Source organism: Centroberyx gerrardi, chromosome 19, assembly GCF_048128805.1.
Source record: "Centroberyx gerrardi isolate f3 chromosome 19, fCenGer3.hap1.cur.20231027, whole genome shotgun sequence".
In the NCBI taxonomy this organism is placed as follows: domain Eukaryota; kingdom Metazoa; phylum Chordata; class Actinopteri; order Beryciformes; family Berycidae; genus Centroberyx; species Centroberyx gerrardi.
Window position 1 is genome coordinate 21,567,809 of NC_136015.1, and position 12,423 is coordinate 21,580,231.

The 12,423-nt window shown below is 42.5% G+C and overlaps 1 protein-coding gene across 1 annotated transcript; it reads right to left on the reverse strand.

Annotated features, from left to right (window-relative positions):
- Positions 1-301: 301 nt before the first annotated feature.
- LOC139914812 (ladderlectin-like) lies at positions 302-9,960 on the reverse strand. The gene is made up of 8 exons (XM_078290185.1): positions 9,861-9,960; positions 9,738-9,742; positions 8,434-8,520; positions 7,852-7,861; positions 1,904-2,004; positions 1,311-1,445; positions 466-577; positions 302-375 (listed from the first exon to the last, which is right to left on the reverse strand). Exons 1-8 carry the CDS (start codon positions 9,958-9,960, stop codon positions 302-304), a joined length of 624 nt encoding a protein of 207 aa, XP_078146311.1.
- Positions 9,961-12,423: the final 2,463 nt, after the last annotated feature.

Sequence of the window (12,423 nt, forward strand, 5' to 3'; positions counted from 1 at the left end):
TATCACATGTCAGTGTTAAAATGTTTCAATAAAAATGATGTTAATTGATGAACGGTAAATGATAATTACAGAATATATAACAACTTCATTTTTTTTGTCAAAGTGCAATGAAAAATAGCATAACTGCTCAGTCTACAAAGAATCCCCCTTTAGACTTAACTAAAGATCAAGAACCACAATACTTGAATTTCTTTACTGCTTCAACATCTTTATTGGTCAGGTATACAAACAAATGACAAAAGTATCATCATTTGCTGTTCTCACTCCTCATTCTTGGTTCCAGTGGCTGTTTGGGGCGAGTTTAACAGTTCAGCCTTTTGGCACACACAGAGGTAAACTCACTTTCACAAGTCCAATCGTTCCAGCCTTTCTCCCCTGTAAAAAACAAAAGAGAGTTTTTAGATCAGATGAAAACAAAAATGTGATGTGACTCTAGATGTTAGAGAAGTGTGCTTGTTACTCTACCTCCATAGTTCATCTCAATACAGGGCTGTCTGCCTCCCAAGTTGTTGGGCTCTCCACTGTTCCAATGCTGATAATCAAAGCTGGAGCCGTCGCTCCAGAACCACGTGCGATCCTGTTAACAGAGAAATTGAATCACTTGTTATTGTTGGTAACTTGCACAAAGTTGTAGCTGTTGAAATCGCCTAATGTATTTTGTATTGTGTGCTGTAAATTTGCTGTATCACACCTCAACCTGCTCCAAGAGACACCATCTATATCTACATCCACTTGACTGGCCAATGAGTTTTATTTGAATGAATCTGCAGAATAAATGTTGTGGGAAAGGACAATACGCACCAAGATCAATTTACGTTCAATTCATTCCATTCAGGAAGGGGATTTTCTAAAGAATTTAAAAACTTCTGTGCTGAGAATGAAGGCTCTATCATTGGTATGTGAACTGCACTTTTGATTTGCATTTTGAATGGAGGGAATTGAAGGGAGTTATCCCTAATTCTGCTGTCATTAGTCTCAGTGTAGGTAAGTGGGACAGAGGCTGAGAAGCTCTGCTGCCTGTCTTCCTCTTTGTTTGAATTCATATATTTGTCAGACAACTCAAAGACTGAAATGATCCTAAATGAGCGCTACCACTCTGAGACTAAACTTCAAGAGCTGAGGGGTCAGATCTGAATTTTGAGACCCCTGGGTGTATTTGCATGACACCAGATGGAGAAATACATTTGAACACTTCACACTTTAGCCTTCTGCTGCCAAAATATTTTTTTGCCATACAGATGTGTTTGACAGACAAGAAACAGGCTGAACACTAGACTGGATTGATCTGAGTAAACAGATGAGTTTGCTACCTGAGCGTTATCAGAGCCACCGATCCAGGTTTCGGGTAAACCACCGCTGCTCCCCTTCACCATCTCCTGGATGAACTCGTACTCCTCCAAGCTGTGGACGGAGGCAAGGTTGGCACCTAAGGTCAAACAATGTTGCTGTAAAAGAAGAGAGAAACCGCTCTTAATGCAGAAAGACACAGTTTGGTCTCATCAAGAGTCTGCACTTCCAAAACTTTGAATGCAATCTTCTGTAATAAATATTGCACATATTTCTTCAATGGCTGTAATGCAGTTCATGGTGACAGCATCACCTGTGAAGTTGGCAGTTCATGGCGGTTGACAACCATCAATCAAGCAGATATCTGATATTTTGTGTTGATATTCAATATCTCTAAATTTAAACATTTTAATGCCAAAAAATCAGGGTTTCCCTCTGAATTTTATTCTTGTCAGGGTGGTATTTACCACTAACTATCACTGGACTCACAAAATATCACTTTTGAGGATGAAATAATCCCAATTTATTTATTAATATTAGGTAAGGAAATATTGAGGTAGCCGTTATATTTGAAGTGGATATATAGCATTTGTGAATGAACCCCTTCAGGCCGTACCTCTGCCTGTACCCAGTTCACTGGGTTGTTGTTGAAGATGAAGCATCTGGATCCATATGGGCTCCAGCCTAACGCACAGCTGGGATCCGACTTCTTTGCTGCTGGAAAAATGGATAAAAGTGTGGACTCATTAACTGATGATCACAGCCTCGTTTCCCTAAATGTATCTTCACATTACAGTTAGATTTTGCTCTAGTCAAAGCCAATGGAAAATTATTATCTTAGTGCTAAAATGCTTTTGGGAAACTGGGCCCTGGTCTCAAATGTAGCTATATTTTTAATGTTTCTTTTTACATGGACAGATGCAACCACAATAGCATTCTGCAAACAAATCCTTGTAGAATTGTATCGCAGTATTTAGTTGATGGTATTGAGTTTTTAATATCCATTGAGCAGATTGGTACATATATATGGGTTCAGGGGCACTTCAGCAGTATTGTGCACTATCCCTACAGGGAATTGAACCAGCATCTCTTTACCTTGTAGGCAGCCTCTCTAACCATCATGCCAGCCTCCGGCTTTCATTATCTTTTAAAGAGACATTATATTACAGTTTGATCTCAGATTGTACAGCTGAGTACAAACAGCCAAAGAGAAGGAGAAGAACTTTAATTGAGTGTTTTGGGGTCGGATGAATTCAAGTCGCTGTCCAGGCTATTCTGTGCTCTGCTCTGCACTGGTCTCCACTTGGGGCTCTAAGGTTAAGCCTAAAAACTATGAGAACCTGACTGCAGTGTTAACCAATCAGGTTGAGAGTCTAAAAAGGGGAGGCAGGTTCAGTGTCTTGGCGAGTCTCGCCTGTTGCACCGCTGAGAGCGAAGGCACAGAGAAGAAAAAAGGTCCACATTGTTTATAGTGGTGAACTGGGGTCTGTCTCACGAAGCGAGTTCAACAAAGTCAGGCTATCTTTGTGTTAGCTGGCTTCACAAAACCAAACAGCGGCGTTTCTGAAAACAACACGGATAGACCTAAATTTCAAGCTGTGAAAGGCCAGTACTTGTACTCCGCTGTTTCAACTTTGATGAAACATACTGATTGGCCTAAGGGGGCCTGCATCATTCATGGGGGTCGACATGTTTACTTGTTTAAAAAAATAAAGAAAGAAAAAGCAACCTGAGGAGCAACAGCAGCCAACATGACAACAGTGAAACTCAATGGGGAGAGCAAGGCATTAACACCGGCAGGGTTAGTGGTTCTATTCCCACTGAGGCAAAACACTCAATTAAAGTGTTTGAGTTGTTCAAATGATTTTACTAACCATCAGTCTGGTTCTGGTTCGCATCGCTCCCACTGACGTCTGCTGCTGTGGAGGACAAGGAGACAAGTGATCACACATTGCTCTCTCTCTCTCTCTCTCTCTCTCTCTCTCTCTCTCTCTCACAAACACACACACACACACAAACACACACACACACACACACACGCATGTGAGCAGCCTTACCCACTGTAGTAGGTGCTACTGTTATCACGTCATCATCTAGAAAAGAGTGTGCAAAAACATTTAATGAGTTCTGTCCATACAGACTATTGGATGTTAACTGATGTTAACTGGGCTAATTTCCCTCCAGTGGCTTGGAGAAAAAGTCACTAAATAGATACATAGATACATTCTGACATTGTGTCTTTGATGTTATGTCCAAACTATTGGTTTAATCCAAATCACACACTTTTTTTTCAAAATGTTCAGGGATTTATCTTGGTGACATATTGCTAATTTACATAGTAACATAGTATTTACTGACACACAGTACAGGGACAACAGGACATAAAATACACAGTGAGGTGTACATCACTTTCCACTGTGCATTCACAAGTATACATTCAGGTTACATTAATAAAAGACAGCTTGACAGTTCAGTGTCATTACCTGCATTTCCTTTTAAAGCAAAGGTGGCACAGAGAAGAATAGAGACGATCAGCATCATTTTGACGACACCCTGCACTCTGGCCAATGAAAAGACATATTTACTAAACTCACTGAGAATCACAGGTTTGATTCCTGCTGAAGAGTCGTTCAGTAACATGAAGCTGTCCCTGACCTCTGACCCCTCTGGTGACACGCATTTGTCTTAGAGGGCGATACAAATTCATATTTAACAGTGAAATATAAATATTAAATAATTTCCTGAACACAAACACATTAACACACAGAAAATGTGCAAGTTCTATTGCGAGGTCTCAAAAACACACAGCCAAATATAGACTGGACTTACCGTTAGGCCTGAAAATGAGAATCTCCTGAGTTTCAGTCGGATCTGGCCAAACAGAGAAAGGGGAGCACTAATATATAGCCAAGATCAAGGAAACTTGTTTATTTTACCATCACCTGCTAACTTGTGGTTTGTTTGAATTGTGGTAAATTTGGCCCCATCATTGGTATGATTCAGTGAATCTAAAGGTCAAAGGAGTGGGCCGCTGATGTTCCTGTGTGTACCACGAAATAATGCGCAAACCTGATTAGACAGTGATTTAAGACAAATTCTGCCAAAGTAAATGAAGGCAGACCAGTGGCATGCACACAGTCTCTAAGGGGCAGGGGGAAAAATTAAAAAGGGGCATCTCTTCTGCCCGCACCAATTCTAACCCACCTGGTTTGTGGAGGCATAAACACACACACACCTTATGCAAGAGTGCGTCTTTCAGTGGCATGGACACTTTCTGTCCTTTCTGTTGTTTACAGAGGAAAAAGATGACTAACACTAGAAAAAGAAGTCCCACCATTTTTGGGGTGAGGCTGAAATTGTCACCATGCTCAGGATTTTGAGGGAAATGGATATCTTTAAGTTTCCAATAAAGGGTTAAACTGTCCGTGTGCTCCAGTGATTCTCCTTTGTCCTATTAATCAGACTTTGCTCCGTAACATGTAAACGGGAATATGAATGAAATAGTTCTATAAGCAAACCATGTATACAGCTTAATCAGAATATTGTCTTATTTAGAATGAGGCCAATAGTCGGACTATTGCTGCCCATCTGGGATTGGGGCTGGATGGGGAGCGCACAGCGGCTGACTCCGGCTGCTGGTCCTCCACACATGAGTCTATTAAAGCGGGAGGGAGCGCCGATGGCCTCCCGCCGGTAGCCTCATGCATGACGGAGAACCAGAGCCAGGTTGCAGCCGTTTGCTCCCCATCCTCAGTCCCAGTGCCCGTCGCTGGTGACTTGAGGTCCTAAAGAGACGCGCATGGTAAAAGAGTCGCATGTGTGCATTTATAGGCTATGTCTATGTCCTATGAACGGATTATTATTCAGGCCTATTAGATCATGGACTGTCGTTCATATTAATGAAAGATGAAATCCTATAAAATATCTCCATATAAGATTCACGTTACTTGCCCCCCACTCACCCTCTCTATGCGCTGGAGGATCAGCTGGCGCGTCTCCTCCTCTGTCCCTATAATCACATTCAAGCCTTAAGCTCATTTACTTATGCCTATTTGGGAAAAGTTTGACATCCTACAACTACAAGAGATCTGTCAGTATAGGAACATTTAACGTAACCCTTAATAAACAAAAAATAAAATAACATTTAAAACCTATGCTATTTCTGTTTGGCAGAAAAAAAATCCACAGGTGTAAGTAGCCCCAACTTGTTATATATTCTCCAATCTCGGCACGTTTTCTGATGGTATGGAGGTGGGCTTATATCCGCACGTGCCAATGGTTAATTGACTTCACTCATTATTTCCGCATGGAGGATACACATGAGTATCCTCCGACCACGCCTTATTGGAGGACGGAGGCGAGGAGACATGAAGGATCCTTCATGCGTCTTTTAACCAATTGGAACATCCTTAATGATGGCAGCTCATTTTTCTATGCCGAGACAGCGAGGAGACGAGGCCGAGAGGACGGAGGAGAGGACGCATTTTCGCCAAATGGAATGCACCCCATGTGTCCCTGGTAGCCTACATCATTTGCTCCGGTGCTTCATACTAACACTGCGACATACACTATGCTGAGTGATAGTAGGGCAGTAAACATTATCCAAACTCTGACCTTTTAATAATAAAAAGTTGGTAGCATGTAGATTCTTAATGTTAAATAAATAAAAGTGATTATTAACGTTAAAAATGAAATATCAGTAACTCAATATATATGTTTTTATATCATATTTTGTGTAAATTTAAGATTGCTTTACCATTTAGCTTTTACAAATTCTCCTTTTCTCACTTTTGAGATGTTGCTAGTCGCCTACTATCACTCAGCATAGTGTATGCTAAAGCGTTAGCATGGATTCCTCTAAGTGCTTCTGGTTAAGCAGGAGGATGCTTCCGTATACACAGATGCTAACATGCAAACTGACACACACTCCCTGGGTTCAACTTAAACACCGGTAGTTATTAATCACGCACGCACACATACACACACACACACACACACACACACACACACACACACACAGGGCCCTCCAGTGCTACCATATTATTACAAGACAATCCTAAAAAATGATTTTGCGGGATAGGTCGGGATAGATATTCCCAGTTATTTTCAAAGATTACGCTTCTACATTCCTTTCTTGTGATCCCTAGATAAATCTGACAGCACAGTTTAGGCAGAAAAAAACACACACAAAGACATAATCAGGCTATGAAATGGTCGGTGTGTTACTGTGATTTAGTGGTAAACTCCTCTCTCTCTCTCTCTCTCTCTCTCTCTCTCTCTCTCTCTCTCTCTCTCTCTGTCTCTCTCTCTGCAGAGCTGTCCATCCAGCCCTAGACCCTTGATATTATATAAAGGGTCTGGTAGCAACGTATCCAGATTCTGTGCTCAAACCGGTTTATTGTAAACTAAATGAATAAAGGGTGTAGTGTGGTCCATCAGTACAGTCAGTATGCCAGTAGAGTGTTGCATGGGTGAGAATGGATGTGGTGCATGTTGGGTGTCAAAGTGCAAAGGAAATCAAGAGAACTAGTCGATGCTGTCCACGGCCATGCTGAGGTGGAAGTGAGAGGGAGACCAAACCCAGAGGCCTCATGGGTTTTAGAGAGTTGAGACGTGAAGACATGGGCGTGGCCATTTCTTGGTTCTGAAAGCAAAATACCCATTCATTTTTCACATACACACGGTCACGTGACACGCCATTCAGAGAGTTGCAACAGTTGAATGACCTGAACCGCTACGGAGTGAGCCATTAGCTCAAACGAGTAGCAGCTGCGTCGGGAAAACTAGTATAGTTGGAAAAAAAGACAAAGGTACAAGACTGTGTACGTCTGGGTGTTAGAGGGTAAGGAAATCATCCCAGAGATAATTGCGCCATCTAAGTCCCTCAATTACAGAGCTTGCTCCATCATCTTGTCATGTGGGAGACACAAACTATATCTAGAGCTAGTCACACAAGATAGACCTAACGCTACAACCATGGACTGTAAAGGGTTAAACCGTTAAGACAAGAAGAACATGGTCCAGTGTTTTGTACCTGGCTGCAACTATTGGTCAGGAGTGAACAACTTCTTTCTACCGCTTTCCATCGTCTCAGTCGGCGAAGCAGCGGTGGATCAGACTCATTAGGTAAGTTTAATTAACGACTTATCACAGCAGGTATCAGAGAACTGCCGGTTAGCTCGCTGGTGCTCATGCACTACACAGCTGTCATCTCTATTGCAACATGACGCTATAAGATTTACATTCAGCAAAAAACATGAATATTCATGTTTTTTGCCGAATTTTTTGAATTTTGAATGTTTTTTGTCAGGCACATAGACGTAGAATTAGTATTTACTAATTCTATGTATATCTATAGCCTCTGCAACCAACTTCCACTGGATAGGTGAACGCCCTCTACCCTGCTTGTGAGCACACAGCTGCCAGCTCTGTGTACTTTCCTTCTTTCTCTCGAAGGCAGCCTCCATTCCCTCTTCCCATGGAACAGTCAATTCAGCCATAATGACCGTCCTAGTAGAGTTTAGTAGTGGCTCGCCTCTTATTCCCTCATTGTTGAGACGCTACTGACGCTGTACTAGCAGGCGACAGGGAAAAGCAGAGACACGAGAGCGGAACAGGTGATCCGATTGTTGTCACGCCGTGCCCCCTGGGAAATGTAGTTTATTTAGGGCCATGATTGGCCCAGAGATCCTGATTGGGAGAGGGCAGAAAAGAGTACCGGCAGCGATTGAGAAGTGCCGGTACGCAAGACAAAGTCACGATACGCCAAAGAGTAAAATGTAGAAGTGCCGGTACTGCGTACCGGTGAGTACCGCCTCACTTCGAGCACTGGAATCACAGCACACAGAGAAGACACCAGGGAGAGAGAGAAACAAGGCTGGAGAAAAGACAGGGCCGTGACACCCTCCCCCTTAAGAGGGTGCTATCAGCAACCAAAATAAACTTCAATGCAAAATGGTAAGGTAACAAACTGTCCACAACCTGTTTAGAGCTCTCAAGACTTTGCTGTCCACCTCCAACCTCTTACACCACTCCCTCAACAAGCAACCTTGTCGACCTAGGAGCAATTTAAGGATAAAGGAGAGAGAAAGAAAGCAGGGGACAGAGTACACAGGAACCTTAAATTCAGGACAGGGCATCCGTTACCACATTCTCTTTTCCTCTGATGTGGCAGACGTCTAGTTCATGGGCCTGAAGAAGCAAGCACCAGTGCATCAGGCGTTGGTAGGGGTTCTGCAGAGAACGCAAGAAGATTAGGGGGTTATGATCAGTATAAACTATCACTGGTGCAGCAGGTGAGCCCCGGTACACCTCGAAATGTTGCAACGCCCAGATTAAAGAGAGAGCCTCTTTCTCTATTACAGAGTAATTACGCTGGTGAGAGTTGAACTTCTTGGAGAATAAGCAATGGAATGATCGGTTCCCTTCACATCCATCTGCAGCAGAACAGCTCTTGCTCCAACATTACTAGCATCAACCTGGAGCCTGAACCTGAACCTTGGACCATGCCAAGGAATTGCATCAGTTCCGGCACAGCGCAACCCAGCAGGCCTGAAACCACACGGTTCATTAAGCGCTGAAACGTCGCCGGGGCATTTCGTAGGCCGAAACTCATAACCTCATAGGAGTACAAGCCTGAAGGAGTTATGAACGCCGAGACCTCTTTTGCATTCTCGGTCAAAGGAATTTGTCAAACTTGCTGACAAATTTAGCTGCTTCTACTTGGTCAATACAGTCTTCCATCCTCGGAAGAGGATAGGAATCAGGTTTTCATCACCGCGTTGACCTTTCGGTAATCGTTACAAAACCTAGGTGTTAAATCAGACTTGTCTACCAACAGAGAGGGAGAGGCCCAGCTGGAAAAAGAAGGAATGACAATGTTATTATCCAGCATATACTTGATTTCAGCATCCAACACTTTCTGCTTTGCCACAGGAACCCTATAAAAGCATTGTCTTATTGGTTTTGAATCTCCCACGTCAATGTCGTGCTCAATCCACGTTGTGTGGCTTGGTGTATCTGGAAACAGAGAGACATATTTTCTGATAATGTCCACACCTTTTGACTCTCGCAAGTAAGTCAACTGCATCTCCAGATTTTCAAGGAACTCTGAATTTTTTAGCTGGCTCCGGATGATGGAGTCATCTGGTGAACTTTCTCTTTTAAGGTGAGGCCAAAAGAAATGTCTCAGAATGCGATTGTAATTTTTCCTGATCCCTACATAACTAGCTACATCACCATGTGCAGTCTGCAGGACATCACGTCTAAACTTGGATGGCAACTACATGAACAATTGCATCACCCACCAAGTGCTCACCATGAGGAACCCACCTCCTCACCAGCAAATTACCCTGCAGGTAGTACCCAGAAGCAACACTGGTCACTTGATCAGGGGGAATAACCTAATCAAAAAGATCTTTCAGAGTTGGATCAGACAACTGCTCCCTCACCAGCTCTTCACGAGACACAGAAGACAGAGCGGGAGGCAGAGGAACTTGTTCATCTAGATCATGTTCTTCCAGTACCTCCGAGGGACGGGGCAAGGAGTTGTGTGAAGGAGACTGGAGACTGACCTTGTTCCTGCTCAGGAGGGACCAGAGAGTTAGACACATCTTTACTCATAGCACGAGTCACCACACATTCAGTAAACAGTTCCGGATACATCTGCGCCATCTCATCTGGCTGTTTAGAGACGTTAGGTGATGATGTCATTATGGGAGGTGGAGGTACATCAGGCCAAACATGCCAACCTGCCAAACCATTACCAAAAATGACATCTACTCCTTCCACAGGCAAAGCAGGACGCACCCCTATTGCCACTTCACCCTGCACCAAGTCTGAATAGAGGTCAATTCTGTGTAAAGGACACTCAGAGTGGTCAGGCCAAAACCTCGAGCCAAGACACTGTCACCTGTGTCTGAATCTTCAGAAAAAGAAAGTACAGACTCTGAAATAAAAGAATCTAAAGCCCCTGTATCCCACAGGATTTTAACAGGAACTTTTCTCCTCCTACAAGTGACACATAACCCTCACTTACAAATGGGGAATACTCTGCGTCAACAGAGCAAACAAGTTCACTCACAGTCTTTGACTGCTGATCGGTTGGAGATGAGGCAACGGAACTAAAGGATTTCTGGACTGGACCCAACAAAGCCATAGGCTGCACATTAGCATTAAAGTTAGTCTTATTTCTAGCTTTAAAGTGAGGGCACTCATCTTTCCAGTGTCCCTTGTCCTGGCAATAGTGACAGCCTTGGTTAGGGAAACGGCCAGACTTTTTTTTAGTTACAGCTTCACCATCTTGTACAAAAGACTTTGGGCAAACAAAGCTGTCCCATGACCTGCATTACTCCAACCCCGATCACTAAACCCCCTTTTGTGGGTCAGAAATTACTCATCCACCAAAACAGCAGCATCCGATACTGTGCAGACTTTGTGCTCATTAACATATGTCTCAATATGACTCGTCACTGATTCTTTGAACTGCTCCAGTACAATCAAGTTTTTCAAATCTTTCTGGGACTCAATGTTAGCAGCCATACACCAGCGATTAAAATGACACTGCAACTCACGTGCAAATTCCACATGCGATTGTTTATCACCTTTTTTCAAGCCTCTGAACTTCTGTCGATAAGCTTCTGGAACTAACTCATAAGCTTTCAGGACTGCCATTTTAACTTTTGCATACACCACACAATCAACAGCACTTAGGGCTGAATAAGCCTCTTGGGCCTTCCCGGTCAGGACACACTGCAACAGCAAAGTGCGGTCAGGATCAAGCCAATTCCTAAAATCTGCAATGCGTTCAAACAAAGAGACAAGTGTCAGGGTCACGTTCATTAAACTTTGGCACTAACCGCAGATTACCAGAGACATCAAACCATGGAGCACCAGGACCACCAGCAAGGGTTTGACCATCATCTGAAAGCTTGCCCTCTTGCCCTTTATTAGAGGCAGTTTGCAGTGCTGTAGCTCCAACTTCATATGCTCAACTTGTTGCTTTTCCCTCTCAAGGCCACATTTTAATTTCTCCTGTTCCAACATCATATGCAACTTCATTTTCTCCTGTTCCAGCTGCATACCCAACAACTATTTCTGTTGCTCAAAAGACAAACCATGTTGACCCACACCAGACTCAAAGGCTATGTGATCCCTTCTTCACTAGGAAGAACAATCAAATTGGCCCTCAAAATAGCCGTAACACTATCCTTGAGGCGTTTATCGCTGCTTGACATATCAATTTTGTAGTGACATCATAGTCTTCATTGCCTGAGATGGTTGAAAGAACATTTTCTAAACAACCATTTAATCCCCTGCCCTTGTTAAACATCTACATTTCCCCCATAATTCTAGATGTTTAATGTAGGCAAAGTACAGCAAAGTGACTAGCAATGAAATATTCATTGACCAGCTAAGACGATGCAATCCTGATGTCATAGGATTGCATTTTCAGTGATGTTGAGAAATCAAAACCTGCAGGTCCTTAAAAAGGCTGAAAAAGTTTTAAAATAAATTGTCTAAATTTAAGGTCTTGAAAAGTATTAAAACATCTTAAGTACAGTTATTAGAGGTCTTATTTTTTTTTACCATCTAGTAACTCTTGGATGAATACAGAACAGGGTTAGTAGTACAATAGTTTTTTTGTTGTTTTTTTCATATCTGCTTTAATAAACACAGTTGGACATCTTGTTCCTTAATGATGTCCTGTTTTCCTTTTTATTACACTGCCCATTTAAAGTCTCAGAACTATAGCTATGTAAAATCAGAAATAGGCTGTTTCTGCCATCTTTGTTTCCTCATTTTGGTTTTTAGAACAGTTTAAAAAGGTCTTAAAAAGTCTTAAATTTGTCTTTCTAAAACGTCCAAAAGTCAGTTTTGGTGGAATTCCCCTTTAGCACAAAGGTCCCTGTCCTGTTGTCAGTGGAGAAAGACCTCTGTACTCTTACTAAACTATTCTGTTTGGGGAACCAGAGCAAAATGGATGTTGGTCCTTCTGTTGATTGAATGCAGCTGAGAAATTAAAGGGTCCTTGGGGATTTTACATGTTTTATTAAATTATGATTGGTAAAAGACAGCTGCTTTTGCATACTTCATGTAAATGTATTTATTGTTTTGTCAGAATTTCCATCAGTGGAA